This window comes from Eupeodes corollae, chromosome 3 (assembly GCF_945859685.1).
Source record: "Eupeodes corollae chromosome 3, idEupCoro1.1, whole genome shotgun sequence".
NCBI classification, from domain to species: domain Eukaryota; kingdom Metazoa; phylum Arthropoda; class Insecta; order Diptera; family Syrphidae; genus Eupeodes; species Eupeodes corollae.
Window position 1 is genome coordinate 88493214 of NC_079149.1, and position 18250 is coordinate 88511463.

General features: G+C 34.1%; 1 protein-coding gene across 1 annotated transcript in view; it reads right to left on the reverse strand.

The window, feature by feature from the left end:
* LOC129948873 (6-phosphofructo-2-kinase/fructose-2,6-bisphosphatase-like) overlaps nt 1-17015 on the reverse strand; it is a 210986-nt gene extending 193971 nt beyond the window's left edge. Inside the window, exon 1 of the mRNA XM_056060005.1 lies at nt 16066-17015. Within this exon, the coding sequence (XP_055915980.1) occupies nt 16066-16168 (103 nt within the window). The 5' untranslated portion in view covers nt 16169-17015. The remainder of the gene's footprint in view (nt 1-16065) is intronic.
* Nucleotides 17016-18250: the final 1235 nt, after the last annotated feature.

The window sequence follows — 18250 nt, forward strand, 5'->3', positions numbered from 1 at the left end:
AGAATTTTTTCAGAATAACAAGGTACTTAAGCTAAAAAGCATTTATCCGGGTTTTACTGTGAGTAGAAAAATACCGCCAGCATATGAAGTACATGTATAAAGAAATTTGTTTACAGCGTCTAAAGCATTTATCATTCAAGTATATTTGAACACACAAAGGTTATTTGCTTTTTATTTTACTAAGAAAAGGTAATTATTAGACCTATTCATATTCATTTTGACAGCAAAAATACCACTGATTACTGGAGCCTTAATATATTAGTTGTTAATTGCTTCCAGTAAAAAGAATTGTCAAAATATAACAAGTATTCAATTTTTAGAATGTTTTTTAATAGAACAATTATTTTTAGAATGAAATGTTTATCAATCATCTAACATCATAGACTAGAAGTCTGCTTATGTCATTGGGTATTACGAGTAAATAAAGCTGTTATCTGCTACATTATAAGGGATGATAAGAAATTCGAACACTCTAAGACGTCAAGAGTTTGTTTTTTGAGAATTTGCTTGATTTACTGTTGAGCTTCACAAAAATCTAATTTTGATCTGGCTAAATTTTCTCAGTAGGCTTGAGTACAGCAGGAGAATAAAGAACAACAAATTTGGCAAAGCGAAATAAGCTTTGTATTTATGGCTTACCTATTTTGAATTGTACCTAATTGAAAAATCAAATTTTGAAAATTCTTTTTTCAGAGTTTTTTTTTCCACTATGGGAAATTTGGTTTATATATTTTAAAGAATACGGAAATCTCTGAAATCTTAGGAATATGAACTTAGCACTTACATTCAGAGCTTTAAAATGATTTTTCGGGAGCGAATGTTGGGCTTAGAAGACCCATCAATTTCTTTTAAGCATTTCAAAAAAAACTAAACAGATTTGCTGCAGTAAGAATCTCAATTGAAAAACTTATTATTGTTAAGGCTTGATTACATTTCTAGTTCAAAATGTACTTAATATTTAGTAATAATAGTTGTTCCTTAGTTCCTGAAAGAAATACATAAGCCAAAGAAATCTTAGGGGCCAATATAGCTATTATTGGTTTTCATCATTGGGACTTATCATTGGAAATGTTTTGGCAGGTCGTTTATAACGATTATTAAAAATGTTTGTCATTGAAAAAAAATTTCCTGATTGAAATCCCCCGAAAAACTTTTACTGACAGAAATCTGTCATTGGAATTGTGTAAAATTGGAACACAAATCAGTGGAACAATTCGTTTCACTTTTGAACATAAAAGTATCAGCTGATCAGAAAAATGAATTTCAGTCCGGAAAATAGGAAAATAAATTTTTAGAGAAAAACAAATACGCAATTACACTTTTCTTCCTCAAAAACATTCTTTGGGTGATTTCCGATCGATCAGTATATAATTTTCATTTCTAATCGGAGGGAAACATAGTCAAATATCGATTTAAAAATGTTCCCGGATCGATTTCAATTATAGCTATAACTGGCCCCTTAAATAGAAAAATACATATTTAGCAAAAAATAGAATTCTTTATGTGAATTTTGATTGATCAGTTTAAAATATGTACTCGTTTTCCTAATTAAAGGTCCAAAATTCATTCCAAAACCTGTCCTGACCTGGATTAATTTCAATGAAAGCTGTAACTGGTGCGTTAATTTGTCAAACAGATTTAATCATTTGAAATGTCGGAAATTTAAAAGTCAAATCTAAATCTAAATACTTAAACTTTACGTAACCATTTTGTTTTTTTTAACTTTAATTAAATTAATGAGAGAACGTGAATTTCTAAAATCGTTATAAGATTTGTTGTAAGGTTAGCAAAATCATCTTTTTAGCCCTTTAAATTATTAAAACAGTTTTGACATTTTACTAAGAAAACATTCTTAATGAATATCTCTTTTTCCTCTTCGTTTCCGGCTGCTAGCAGCAGCACTTTAACTCCACTTCTGTAGCATAGGGCGGCAACCAGTTCCTTCCATCTCTCTCTATTCCTAGCACGACACCTCAGCTGGGACCACGTCTCCAAATTTTGGGACCGAGCTTCCTTCATGACAGATGATCTCCATGTTTCTTTTGACCTTCCAGGCCACCTTCTACCTTGGGGATTCCATTGAAAGCACTGCTTTTCTATGTTATCGTCCGGCTTCCTCAATGTATGGCCAAGCCAGCGCCACTTTCTCTGCACGATGTCAACATTCACTTTTGTTTGGCCAGTCCTGAGCCACAGTTCATCGTTAGATATGGTTTGTGGCCACTGAATGCTTAGGATGTAACGCAGACAGCGGTTGACAAAAGTTTGCAACCTTCTCAAGATGTCAGCAGAACACTTCCATGTTTCGCAGGCATATAGCAGCACGGATTTTGAGTTAGACTCAAACAACTTTTCCTTGGTACGGAGCGTTATTTTCCTGGAGTTCCACACTTTAGAAAGCATTCCCAATGCATTACAGCTTTATTTATTCTATTGGTTACATCCAGGTCCGTTCCACCATCGAGTGCCAAATAGCTTCCCAGATAGTTGAACTGGGTGACCTCTTCTACTGCCACTTGTCTCACAATAACCTATTGTTGGTGGTTTCGGCTGGTGTGCATTAACTTAGTTTTACTGGCATTAATCCTTAAGCCAGCCACCTCCCCATTTTGTTGAAGAGAGTAGCACATTTCGCTGAGGTCTCCATTTCTGTTTGCATAGTCCAAATGGCTTAATGTTTCCTTCAGGCGCCAATTGCAAGAACAGAATCGGTGGCAATACATCACCCTGTCTCACTCCCTGTCGCACTTCAAATGCGTCGGAAAGCTGTTCATTGTGCAAAACGAAAAGGAATGCCTCTAGCACCAAGCGATCTTCAGATAACATCACGACTAACGCGATCGAAGGCCTTTTCAAAATCGACAAACATGAGGTAAAGGGCGATTGGCATTCCGACAATTGTTCAAGAATAATTCGCAAGGTGTGGTCGACACATGATCGACCACTGCGGAATCCCCCATGATGCCTTTTGAGCGCAGGCTCGATCTTAGATTTTATCCTCTAGAGAATTATGGTTGCCATTAACTTTGTAAATTCGGACAGAATGGTGATTCCGTGCAAGTTATTACAGCTCTTAAAATCGCTTTTTTTTGTTGGTAGCTTGACGATTACCCCGTTCTTCCATTGACTGGGAAGGGTTTCTTTTTCCCGAACAGACTTAACAAGTGGCAACAAAATACTGGCAACCAAATCGAGGTCTGCTTTTAGGTGTTCGGCAGGTATGCCATCTAGCCCAGCTGCTTTGTTGTTCTTTAAATCTCCGAAATTTGTCTTCCATTAACACTAAAATACTACCTTTCGTGTCAGGAACGTTTGAATATATTTGTGTTTAACGTTATTCAATCTATAACCATTATCAGACCAAAAAATTTAATTACTTCATTTTAATTAAAATTAAATGACCGATAATATTAGCATATTGATAACTCTTTAGTGGATGCGCACACACCTTAAATAAATCATTTACACTCAAAGCTCAATGTCATCTATTAAAATCTAAAGCTCAAGTGTAAGAAAATTCAGAATGCAGAAATTTTGCATTTCCGCTTTTTTCTCGTTCATTCCATTTCGATCACATCTTTCATCCGAGTCGGTAGAACAGGAGCAGGACATAAAAGAAACTACCTTGTGGTGGTGCAACGAATAACTCCTACCTAAAATAATAAATTAAATAAAGTTTCATTTTTTTGTACAGATTAAAAGTTAATTCTTTCATTGTAGTTCCGAGAACTACTTTCGAAGAACAACAACTCTTTAGTCTTTATGACTATTACAAAAGACGTTAAGTAGTCAAAATAAAATTAAAATTGTTTGGCTACTTTGATGGAAGCGAGTTCAAAAACTTGATAAACAAACGTTTTATTAAGTTAAATTAGCATAAAGCTTAATTAGCTTAAGTTATTAATCTTATAACAACACGTTATATGTCATCTTATCAATTTTTACTATAGGTACAAGAATAACGTACCAATAATAAGATTAAACTCTATATTTGTTTTAGATTAATTTATTTCTGAGATTAATAAAAAAAATAACAAGCTTTTAAACGCCACGTTTTTGAAATTGTCTTATTATGTGTATAATCTAATCCATTTTTAAACGATTGATTTCAAAGTTAATAATACTAAAATCTGTTTAATTGTTTTTGTTTTAAACTTATAGTTGAAATTATAAACGCTTAGTAAAAATCGAGTCATTTTTAAAAAATCCATTAACGCAATGCTGCACCAGCTTTTCTTAATACATTTTAAATGATATATAAAAGAAAAGAAAAAACAAACAAGCCTTAAGACAATAATGACGTCGTTAACTTATTTATTATTTTCTTGCAACAAAAAACAAACAAATTGCGATTTAATTGTTATTTCAACGAGACAATGTACAAACGAGTATCGCATGTCAAAGTCGCACAGCAAAAATGTCAACCATGACATTTTTGAGATAACTACGCCACCCGTGTGGATCCATCTTCTTTATAGGGTAAACACTCCTATTACTAACAATCATCCAAGTAAGAATTTTTTTTTGTACAAAACCATTAAAATCATCACAATAATTTTGTCCTTTAAATTTGTAAGAGGGCAAAAACCATGTTCAAAATTTTGTCTCAAGACGGCAATATTTATTTTAATTTAAGTTTGATGCTACAGAGGTGATCAGAGAAAGTCTTAGTAAATATTTTAAGATAAAAGAAAAATCATTGTGAAATATTTTATTTTGAAATAAACATACGAAAGAAGCTTGCTTGATTTTAATATTTTAGTATAAAATTACTCAGTCCATGATGGTCACATGCCAATCATTGATGTGTCAATGATTGAATTTTGCTGGCCGTATGCCAATTTGTGATTTATTTGACAGTCATAAGTTAAAGTGTCAATAATTTAAAAAGTATTAAAGTACACATTTTTAAATTTCTTTAATGAAAAATGGAATGTGGTATTCATTGATTCATTGGATCAGCTCTACACTGTTCGACAGAAATCGTAAGTAAAGTGAAGATAGGCCTTTATTGTAGCATTCTTCTTTGTTTCTATCACTTATTCTTACTATAAGCCTCCTCCTAAGTTCTAACGTAAGCATTTAGAAATGACAAAAATCAGAGCTTTAGAGTGATAATCATTAGAAAAAGCCATTAATTTTTTATTAATATTTAATATTGATTGAATGGCTCAAAATTGTAAGCGATTAAGTAAAATGTTAAAACCGTTTTTAGCATATACCCGGCTTAAAAGATGATTTACCTAATTTTAAACAATTTTAACATCTTACTACTTCTTAAAAATTTGTCAAATGACGATGTGCTCAATTCATATGACACCTGTACAATTATGGAGTGTTCCAGGCAACAGTTCGACATTTCAATCAATAGGTCCGTTTAAGCATATTTGCTTTATTTATTTTCACGAACTTTCACTTTTTAGACCATGTTTTTTTAATAAAAGGCAATTAGCATTTTATTAGTAAGCAAAACAAAAGAAAGGTAAAAATTAGTAAATTGCGAAATATTTAACAAATTTCTAATTAGTAAATTGTTAAACCCTAAAGAACAAAAATAAATTAGGTGGCGCAACAGTCCGTGGTCTTAAAACTCTCAACAATTCCTGTGTGCGAGTACTGTTGTCAGGGATAACAACAGGTTGTTTAAAATTTTGCGGCAATGATTTCAAAATTAATACTTGTTTTTTTTTTTAACTTCCCATGAAATGGCGATCTCAAGGGAACCTAGCCTGAGATCCAATTAGCGCTGTAGTGCGCCGTTTTGATATTTAACTTCCCATAGTAAGTTATTGTAATGGTTGAGAGTTGTAAGTCACTAGGCCCTGGTTCACAACGGACTGTTGCACCACCCAATTTATTTATTTTAAACAAAAAAATGAATAAGTTTTAGTAAAAATTGATTTTCGACTCAAATATCTTTTCAAAACTTTGAGATATTGGCTTTAAACTACTTTAACCTTTTGAAAAATATTTTTGTCAACAAGCAGCAAAATTTTGAGAAAAATCGAATTGACAGTTTTCTAACAAAAAAATAAAAACTTTAAGGAAAATTTAACAAAAGTTGGTAAAATTTATTTTCGACCCAAATATCTTTTCAAAACTTTGAATTACTTTATCTTTTAAAAAATATTGTTGTTAACATTCAGTAAAATTTTGAGAAAAATCTAATTGACAGTTTTTTTTACAAAAAATAAAAACCTAACAAAAAAACAATACTTACACTTGGTAAAAATTTACTTTCGACTCAAATAGGTTTTCAAAAATTAAAACTAATTTCTTAAAACTTTTTTTATTTCACAGAAAATATTGTTTTCGATATTCAGTAGTTTTTTTTATAAAAATCCAACATTCCGTTTTTTCATAAAAAAAACGTCGGTTCTTGATATTGATATCTCGCAAATTATATTCATTGATCCATTTTGTTAACATTTAAGATATACTGCTTAAATTGGTAAAAATTTGTTTTTAACTAAAAATCTATTTAACAAAACTAGATTTTCAAACGAACTATTTCTTTATATGAAAATATTGGTGGTAATTTTAAAATGTTTAAGAAAAATGCAACTGACAACTTTTTTAACCCAACAATAAAACAAACAAAACGCAAGACAAATTGACAGACGGAATTGGAAGTTAACAGTTATCGCATCCCAGTCTCTTTTTCAATTTAATATTTATTTCGAGAGAATACTATGATCTGAATGAATATAGTATTTTAAAAGTGCCAACGACTGGTTAGTTTACCCTACTGATTCAGTAAAAATTGCCGGACCACAACATCCGAGAGTATCCAGTTTTTAGCTTTTTTTGAATTAATTTGAAATTTGAATTATTGTTAAACAATTTTACAGGTACATACATATACAAATATGTATAAAATACTAATACACGAATTTTATAAATAATTAGAGCTGACTATCATGGTTATATTTTCACACAGAATAAACTGTCAAAACGGTCAATAATACTTAAGGGTGGGGTTTCAAAGAAGAAATAAACTAATATAATTACGAATTCACGAAGGAGTTAGCTTTATTATAAAGATATGGGAAATGGCCATTATGTTTTAAAAACTATTTTGAAAAAGAGACTCCCTCGACTACCTTGAGTTCCAGCCAAAAGGTTCAACTTTCGACTAATTTTTCCAGTATGGGACCACTTTAGGTCGTATGTCAGCAATATCTCTTCCAAGGCATCAATAGTCTCATGCTTATCTGTGTAGACAAGCGACTTCACATAACCCCAAAAAAAATATTCCATCGGTGTTAAATCGCACGATCTGGGAGGTCAAGCCATAGGGCCACGACGCGAGATAATGCGTTCACCAAAAGGTTCTTTCAATAAATTGATGCGTCTTGATTACCAAACTAATATTTCATTATTTTGATATTTTTTTTTTATTTATCAACGAGAACAATCAGCAGCACAGTACATGACGACATCGAACATCATTATAATGCTGTTAAAAATGTTTTCATTTCAGGTGCTGACAGAATAGTCGGTCGGAAAAAGGGAAGCAACAACACTTGGCTTACAGAAAAATCTTGGGCAAGAGGAAGAAAGAAACGAGCTGAAGTATCATACCGCATGAAAAAGAGATAGGTTCACCGCAGTGTGCGCCGGGAAAAGCGTAACTACATCAACGCATTGGCGCAAGACGCAGAAGATGCTGCAAACAGGTGCGGCAGCAGGACCGTTTACAAAATAACCAAAGAGCTGACCGGTACACACAGCTCAAAGCAACACCTGGTGAAAGAAGTAGACGGTACTGTGATAAGTTCGGTGGTTGAGCAAGTCAGAAGGTGGAAAGAACACTTTTCCTCGGTTTTAAACCGAGTGTTTGCAAACAACGTGCAGCCGATACCTTCTGAAGCGCCTGAAGAAACTATTCCCATAATCCGCACCGCACCTCCCAGTAAAGATGAGATCGTTGCCGCAGTTAAAGCACGTAAGAACAATAAAGCGGTATGACTTGATGGAATTATCGCAGAGCTTTTAGATGCAGCTCAAACGTCATCAATCGAACTGCTTCATCCCATCATAAAAGAAGCCCGGACCACCGAAAGCTTCCCCCATGAGTGGAAGAGGGGAATTATCGTCAAGCTTCCAAAAAAAAGATCCTACAAAGTGCGAAAATTGCAGAGGAATTCGCGTTCTAACTAAAATAAATAAATTAGGTGGCGAAATAGTCCATAAAGAACCAGAGCCTAGTGACTCGCAACTATTCCTGTGTGCGAATTATGTTATCAGAGATGGAAGGGACCTACAGTTTATATGCCGAATCCGAGCGGCTAATTTGAGAAAGCACTTTTTCATGACGAGAATTACTCTTGGAGGATTTGTCAATTCCTCCCAAGAGGCAGTACCCGTGAAAAAAGCTAGGTGGCACAGACAGGGATTGAACCCAAGACCCCTTGCATGAAAGTCCAACGCACTCACCATCACGCTACGAGTTCTAACTGCCGTTGCCAAAATAGTAGCAACAGTCATACTGGAATGCATCAGAGAACACCTTGAGGCCACACTCGATGCCGAACAAGCAGGGTTCCGCACTGGATCCTACTGTATTGATCATATCAACACCCCGAGGATCATTACTGAACAGTGCGTTGAATATCGATCACCACTACACCAGCTGTTCATCAACTTTGAGAAGGCCTTTGATAGCGTTAACAGGGAGTATATCTGGTTAGCTTTCCGGAGAGGCAACCCAGAAAACTAATTGCCATTATTAAAGCAGCATATGATGGATCCAACTGTCACGCTTTGCACGATGGTAGTTTGTCAGATGATTTTGAAATCCGAAGCGGAGTCAGACAGGGCTGTATTCTGCCGCCAATATTGTGTTTGTTGGTAATAAGCGATGTACTACGCTCAGCCCTACCAGGACTTTGACATCCTATTTAAAGCCACTGGATTACACGGAAGATGTTTGTACTCTCTCATAGGATCATAAATCTCCATTAAATGACAACAAGTGTGGAGAGAGAAGCTGAAGTTGTGGGCTGAAAATTAATTCCGGCAAAACAAAAATGGTCAGACTCCGAACCCGACAATCCTCTCAAATAAATATTTTCTCTTAATTGGTGGAAAAAGTGGAGAGCTTTCAATACCTTAGAAGTATCATTTTCATCGAAGACGGAACCGAACAAGACGTCAACTGCTGCATCGGCAAAGCAAAAGCGGCGTTCGGTATACTGTCAAAAATTTGGAGGAATAACTCTATCAGCTTAAGAACAAAGCTACGACTGTTTCACACAAATGTCGAATCTGTACTTCTTTACGAGTGCAGCGAAGCTGAAAACCTTCGTGAATAGATGTCTTCGTAACATCCTAAGGGTTTTCTGGCCAAACCGTATAGAAAATGAGGTCCTTCATAGAAGGACAGGTCAGGAACCTTTAGAATCTATAATACGAAGACGTAAGTGGCAATGGATTGGACATATGCTACGAAAAGGTGGAAATCGGTTCCAACAAGAAGGAAGAAGAGCTGGACGACCGATAAGCACATGGCGCAGGACAGTCGAGGCGGAAACAGTGTCACTAGGCAAGAATTGGAGGGAGCTGAAACACATCTCCGGAAACCGTACACGATGGCGCGTAGGCGTAGTAGAGGCCATATGCCTCTTAAGGTGTTCCCAAGGGGACTTAACAGGTCTGAGGACCTAATTAAGTAAGCAACGTTGTCAATTAACTTAAATGTGAAAATTTCAATTGACTTAGATGTTGGAGATTGTGTTCTGTCTTTGATTTTTTTTGTTTTTGGTGAAATAAATCTTTTTGAAAACATTTCGAAACCAAACTTAGTCAAGTGACAGCTGTCAAAAAGATCAACTCCAAAAAAAGTATTGCCAGATTGAAAATTATAAATCTTAAAAAACACTCGTTATAAAGCGGGAAAATGTCACTTAAAAAAATTACAAGCATTAGATGACGAAACATTAAGTTGAAGTGACATCACTTATATTTAATTCACATGTGGGAACCCTGCAAGAGGTTAACGGTCGAAAATTTGAAATTCTTTTTGTACATAGACATATCTATACCCCAGTGAACGATAACACAAAATTGTCTTACTCAATGAAATGCAAAAATAAAAATAAAGACTTATGAACCTATACCTATTGCGCTAATAGGTTTTATTACTTTATCAACCAACGTCAACAAAAGCATCAGCCATGTTTTGAACTTTTGTGTCAACAAATCAAGGCAATTTTATTATTTCTTTAGAAGATTTTTAAAGTGATTTGAATTCATCAATAAAATCATATCAATTAAAAGGTTATATACAAACTTTCTTATCGTACCATTGTGATGTAAATTTTGAATTTAATTTCATTGGCACATAGCTAAAATTTGTTAAGTTTGACTTTTAAGATTTACACGTAGATGGTTTTAAGAAGCTATAAATTGGTTTTGGCTAGTTCAAATCCAAACAACAGACGTTGCAGAGATTATAGCTTCCCAAATATAATAAATTTTTCTTAAGATGAACAATGATTTTTTTGGTAGTCTTATTTGTTTCCGAAACATAAACACTGAACATGAACACCCTTTGTCGATTTTAATAATAAAATGTGCTACGTGACTGAATACATGTGCGTCGTCGTCCGCTTATACACAAGGAGACAAAACAGTTTGAATTGACAGGTAAGTAGGGGGAAGTTCTATGCGTAGATAAACAAAAACAATAAAACGAATATCAAAGGCAGGTAACCTAAGCTAAAAAATGTTTTGATTTGTTGTAACAGCAGTCCCTTAAGCATCCTCTGTCTAGGTTCTACAAAGATTTAGAGACAATCAAAATGGTTCCTAAAAAGGTATGTAGGTAAAAAAAGGCGAACTTTGTAGTTTTTAACAATCGTTGATACCTTTAATATATTGAAACTAAGTACTTATATTTGTACAAGAATTTGTAGTCAAAAATGAGATATTTAGGATTTCGTATAATGTTCCTACCATATCTATAAATTCCATCGTTTTTAAATCCTCATCTCACATCAAGCCATGCAGATTTTTTATCTTTGAAAACACAATGTATAAAATAAGCACAAATTTTAATTATCATTGGTGCCATAAAAGCAATAAAAAGGTGTTCATTAACCTCTAGAATAAATTGTTTATTATTGCATAACATTTCTTTCGTTCAGTTTACAGCAACTTACGGAAATCGTCTACCTTACGATGACAGTCTGGTTTCTTGGAGGTGGAGCAGTTTAAATATGGGCCTCTTTTCATGTATGTAGGTCTATGAATTAAATAGCACTAAATCCCAGCTGTATCCAGTGCCAACTCACAACCTCTAGTTCGGTTGGCCCGGTCGGTGTTAATGGAAGTTTGATCGTATTTACGATTTTATTGATCAAAAAGCGCGACTCTATCATTTTTAAAGCTAAATTTATCTTCAAACCTTAAGCCTCAACTATAATAGACTTAACCGAGCTTAAGCCAGCTTAAAGGAACGAACCAATACACAGCCTTATATGTATGTCACTAACCATAATAGTCGTTCTGCTTAGTTCCGTTAAATTTCGCTAACTTTCGCGCAATTACGCAAGAGCCATTTAAATGGCTCGAGCTTAAGCAAATGTCAAATGTGCTTAGGTTACTTTAATCCATTATGGTTACTTTTTGTTTTGACGATAACTTCTAATAACTTTTCATTCGGTTTTGACATTACCTTACTTTCGGTTAAGTCTAATAGAGTTGGGCTCTTAGTCGTTAAATCCGATCTTTGATAAGTAGGTACGTTCTGAACTCTGTATTGTGTTTTTTTTTTCTAAATTTTGGGCATTCATTAATTTATTTATTAATTTGGATGATCTTGCTAACTTTCCTGACTTTTCCATAAATTATATAATTAATACATAAAACCTGGTTCAAGATTTCAATATGAAGAAAAACAGAACCTCTCTTTGTTTTGATTTATTTATAAAAAGAATAAATTAATTTACTAACTTCTTACTTCACTTCAATTTTCAAATATTAAAACAAAATGACTTACAATGAACTGTCAAACTCTCGGCCGAATAGAAAGTATACCTACTTTTGCTTTGCGTTGTTCTGACGTTTACGATATTACGATATAGACGGGTAGCAATGGGTCCATTTCAAATTGCCTTATTATGATGTTGCGGCAAATTTTACCACAACAAGTTTCAACTCCCTTGTTGCTAACCACCCTTAACAAATTTTTACTGCGGCCCCAACATTCTAGATGAGTTTAGTAGAAACCTGGACCATCAGCCAGTGATCTGCTCTCCTAGCATTTTGAGAAAGCGAAATTATTCGACACCAACGAACTGTGCGACCGTTGGCCCACGTATTGATTGAATAAGATGCTCAAGGCAAGAAGACGATACCCATGCCCAACAATGTGTGCAGGAAAAGCACACCAGCTGTAACTTAGTATGGCCGAGAGCCCATCATAAAGTATTAACGATAGAAAATTACCCCAAGAATATTTTAATAACTTTCACTTTAATTATAGGCTTGGCTACCGACTTTCTTCAACACGACATAAGTAGTTTTTCCTCAACCAAAATTTAGCGCGTGTAGGTACTCGGTAATGCGAGGAATTCCACACGATTTTTCAGAAAGTCTTGACTGGAATGGGTTCGAAAGTGAAGAGCTGAACGCACTCACAGAGCTACGGGGTGATCGCATCACCTCTTTAAAGAAATCGCGTGAAAGATACCTGGCTTCTCGGTCGCACACCCCAATCTTATAGATGGAGGAAGTTGCGGGACCGAGACAGATCGATCACCGCGCAAAAGATCCGAGAGGTATGCCTTAGGGCAAGTAGCTGGAAGGGTCAAGCTCGCCATGATGATGGCTACTTTTTGGATTGCGCCCAAGCTATTAGAAGATTACGGAAAATGTAGTAAGGAATTCTTTTTTTGAAAAATACGTAATTTTTGTACGATAGTTTTTTAAGTTTTAGTGAATTGAAAATTTTGTTCTGCTGTGAGAAAAGTTTTTGAGGAAGGACTACGGTAGCAGTTGGAGAAAGTCAAAAAGAATGTTTCATAGAATATTGCTTTTCTTCTGGTGTTCTTCATTTATCTCGAATTCGCCCTTCTGACCTTTGCATCAAAAGTCTGTTTTCCCGGTATTACGGGAAGTGTTTAACGGTTTGATTTTTTTGTCTTTTGTCGAAAATTTTCTTGGAGTGATTTTTCTTGGTTGTGTTTTTTTCCAATTTGTTTAACAATTAATAATTTTCATACTTGATATTCTTCATACATTTTTTTTACCGAGATTTGACCTTCTGTCAATCTCAAAATCTCTTTTTGTAATTTCGTTGTTATAAAAGATCCTGGTTTTTAGCCCAAGGTTTTCCAGGCAATAAAAGATAATTTTAATTCCTCATCTGGAAAATAAACCACTCTTTAATTTCATAACTCTGTTTGAAGACTAATTTTACAGTTTCTGGTCTTGGTAAACTTCCAGTAAAAAGTTTCCTGGCGCCCACTTTAATCAATACGACTTGGAAAAATTCAACTTGACATATCGATTGACGTTTCTCATAAATTGTCAAATTAATTTTTGTGGCACATCGCGATGGGCGGTGTGCAATTTCGATTTTGTTTAATTTTAAATAATTAAAAACAAAAAAGGAATTTAATTCGCGTTCGATCTTGGACAATATTGGATTCGAAAATCCAATATTGTTTAGGAATAATCGTAATTATATTCAGTCTGTCGGATCGGTATTAAGGTGGAAAAATTTGCAACAATGACTAAACCACAACCACGCGTCAGGTTGTTCGAGCTTTAAACAGACTGCTTACATGACTTAATGATATTTAACGAGTGTCATAAAGCGAGAAGTAATTTAATTTTATTTATTCATTTATTTCTTTTACTTTTTTTTATTAATTAAACAACTGAAAGGAAGACACTGCTACTATACACAGATTTTGAAGTAAAACAAACAAAATCGCAATGACAATACAGTTATGAGCTGTGAAAGCCCGACTAAGTAGAAAATGTATTTATCGGGCGTTGAATTTGAGTTTACGATATTTACGACCTAAAGGCTAAATTGTCTCTTAAGATTAAGAGTCAATTGTTACTATTTAATATGTCAAAGTCGGCACGGCCAAAAGCATGATTGTGGCTTAGCTACATATACCTAAGAGTTCATTGTTTTTATTCGAAATGTCAAAACCCGACAAAAAGAACGCCAGGTTGTTATTTGACTATTACTTTTCACAGTAAAACGGAAGTTGGTACATATATGTAAATTTAACAGAACAACTCAAGTCAAAACTATTAACTTAAATTTGGAAAAGTTATTGCTCACAAGTTATTGTAAACAAAAGATGAATAAAGCCGACAGCTTTTACATGACGTTATGTCAATAGAACCTAAAATTGGTGGTTCATACGTCATAAAGAATAACAATCAAGAGAGCGTGTTGAACTAATCCTAGAAACTCTTGGTTTATATGAGTTTGTATGAGAAAAAAAGAATATTATTGACAAATAAACAACATATTGCTAAGATATTTACAATTTACTAGTTATCAATTTTTTTTAGAAATTTCCTAAGGGACTCCAAAATGTTAAACTTTATTTCGCTTTGCTAATTAGTAAACTAAAGGCCCAACTATAATAGACTTGACCGAGCTTAAGCCAGCCTAAGTGAACGAACCAATACGCAGCCTTATATGTCACTAAACATAATAGACGTTCTGCTTAGTTTCGTTAAATTTCGCTAACTTTGGCAATTACGCAAAAGCCATTTAAATGGCTCGATCTTAAGCAAATGTCTAATTTGCCTTATATGTCACTAACCATAATAGACGTTCTGCTTACTTTCGTTAAATTTCGCTAACTTTCGAGCAATTACGCAAGAGCCATTTAAATGGCTCGATCTTAAGCAAATGTCAAATTTGCTTAAGTTACTTGAAATCATTTTGGTTACTTTTTGTTCTGACGATAACTTCTGATAACTTTTCGGTCGGTTTTTACATTAGCTTACTTTCGGTTAAGTCTATTATAGTTGTGCCATAATAATTGTCTTTTATTAAAGAACGAGCATCCAGACATGTCTACAAAGTGACAGTTCGTGAAAATAAACAAAGCAAATACGATTAAACGGACCTAATTATTGGAATTTTCAAATGTAGACCGAACCATTCCTGCTGTTATAGACATAATTGTACAGATATCATATATATTAAGAAAATTGCCAAAAGTTAAAGTAGCCATTCTGTGATTTTAACTTTACCAATTTGTTAAAATCGTTTACAGTTGGGTAGATCATCTTTTAAACTTAGTAAAATGCTAAAAATGGCTTTCAAATTTAACTGAATTGTTAAAAATTTTGCGTGCCCTTGTCGTTAAAGTCGAAACAGTTTCATTTTTCAAATGCCAAAAGATAACAGATACAAAAGTGACAGCTGACTAAAAAGCGGAATATTCAAAATGACCCTTACTTGGGGTCTCTATTGAACATGGCCGATAGTCCTGTCATCAGATAATCCAATAGAGACCAACAATTCAACATCCAGTCCATGATCCGGTTATCGCAGTTTGGATTTTTAGAGCGGATCGAAATCCTGTCATCAAATTTGACGTTTTTGTTGTATGTAGTGGTGAGCGTTCATTTTCCCCAGTCTTTTTAAAATCGACATCCTACGAAAATTCTTATAGTCTGCACCGTCCTCTCATAGTAAGTCCTTGAGTAGGTGCGCCTCCAAATCATGAAGTTCCCTTACTTCGAGAAATTGATTCACCCAAAACCAATAACTACCGACACTAAAGGTAAATAAAAAAAAAGTAAACAACAGATAAACCGTTTCTAATGTCAAATGTGACATTTGAAGTTGCTCATGACAAGACATAATGAGCCCAGTAAAAAAAGAATGGATGGCGGATGAGATTACGGAAGAGAAGCTGGATTGGATTTTACTCTTGTGCAGCCTCAGGGTTAATAGATAAACCCTATATATAGCTATATCAATCTGTCTTAATATCATTTGACAGCGATGTTATTTGCCTCCTCCTCCCACACATATAATCATTAGATTCTACTTTTATTTAAATAAAAACTTACCGTTAATATTTCCAACATCCACTTCCTCCATTTCGTTCTTCTTATTATCATCACTGTTCTCAGCCATGTTGTTGACCTTACCGTAAACAGCGATTGGAGCCATTTCAAAATAAAGGGTTATTCACAATGTGAAGATATTAAAATCCTTCAAAATTGCACTACTCGTAACTTCAACACGAAATCCGCCTTTGTTTATTTTTAGCTCTTTTTGTATATTTAGATTTTATGCCAACAAAACGATGGTACTCTTATGCACTTGGGTTTGAATTTGTATTTTTATTTTTCGCGAAGGCAAGAAAACTTGTGTAAGGAAATCACAGAATATTTGTTTTTGACCGCACTTCAACGCGAATGAAACAATACAGATTGACACGTTTTTGTATGAATAAAATAAGTACAGAGGTACCTACACAATTTGTTTACAATGCGGTTAATAATATTATACAGCTTTTTTTATTTTTGAGATAAACAGATAACGTATACGTATTTGTAGGTATAAAAAGAAGATACAAAACAACAAAATAAAAAAAAGAAGAATCACACACAAAATATTAAATCAAATAATCACTTTATTGAAAATAAATTTAGCACAAATCTGTTCAGAAAAATGATCGGAACTAGTGTGACGTATTGAAGTTTGTAGATCTTTCCTCATTCCATGCAATAATCGACAAGATCGGCATCTACCTCCATTCAAGTGAAGGACCAAATTCTTTCGGTTGCAATCACAGGTGTTTTTTAAACAATAAAATTCTTTTTCAGCCAGCTTAATGGTTTTTCTTCAATCTCAATTAACTTTTCGCACAATAAAGCACAAAAATAAAAATATGTCACTCGCACAAAATCAATTACAGAATTACCGATCGTTCACGATCACGATCGAATCAACCAAAAATCAAACGAAAACTGAAAACAAGCTGTTCCCATGCTCTTCGATATATACTCGTACCGTACCTTTCATTTACTTTAATTTCAAAAAATAAAACAAAAACAAAAACAAAAACTACTGTTTTCACTCATACTTTTCCTTCGTTTATTTTGGTTTTATATTTTCATGCTCATCGATCGGTTTGACAGTGACGGAAGAAAATTGTAGTGAAAATAAAATGAAATGAAAATGAAAAACAAAGACAACACTCGAGAAACTAGGTCGAAGGTGATCCTAATTGAATTTCAATGATGTAAATTGTTTGTGTTTTATTTTATTTTTTAGAAACGAACCCAAAACAAATTTGAAATCAAAAATCAGAAATCACAAAACAGGCAACGGTTTGTTTTTTTTTTTTCAGGTGATTTGTGCTCAAAAATATTTTGTGAGAGTCAAAAACACAAACTTTGAGATATTTTGAATTGTTTTTGTAGCTGTAGCAATGACAGGGCAAAGTCCAATAATTTTTGTTTTCTTAAAATCCACTCAGAATTATGGGAGGCAAAGGCAATCTTTTTGAGTTGGAACTGAAACACAGAGAAATTCTCCACCGATCGATGGTCGACTCGACGCTTAACTCAAACGCCACGTTAGAATACAAATACAAATACATTTGTTTTCTCGATCGGTACAAGAGTCTAAAAAGAATACCAAAAAAACAACAAAGAAGAATTGCCACTCATACTACTTTAGTTTGTAAGGTTGATCGTGTTTGTATATGGCAGATCGCATAATTTTATAGGGTTGCCAAGTCGTAATCTAGTTCGATAAAACAATTTAAACTCGTCAGAACTTCAGTAGCTTCAGAAATATAAACAAAATTTCTCTATTTTACTGTCAGAAATCTGAGAATAGAACACAAAAGAAGAGAAAAGAAATACAAAGTTCTGTTCTACTATTAAAAGTATCAACTAGCCATTTTTGCGTTTTCAAAAGTATAGGGCTGGAAATCGAAATCTGTCAAACTAAGTTCTTCAATCAATTTTTTTTTAGATGAAAGTCTGACATTTACCGCTTAACTGTCATGTGATATTTAACATCGTGCTTGAAAGAATAGTGATAGAGCTCACACGTCAACACTAGAGGCACTATCTTTCAAAAGTCTGTCTAATTACTGGCATATGCTGATGACATTGACATAATCGGAAGAACTCATCGTGATGTCAATGGGGCTTTTGTGAGTATTGAGGACGAGGCGGCAAAAATGGGTTTAACGGTTAATGAGGGCAAAACAAAGTACATGCTGTATGTCGTCAA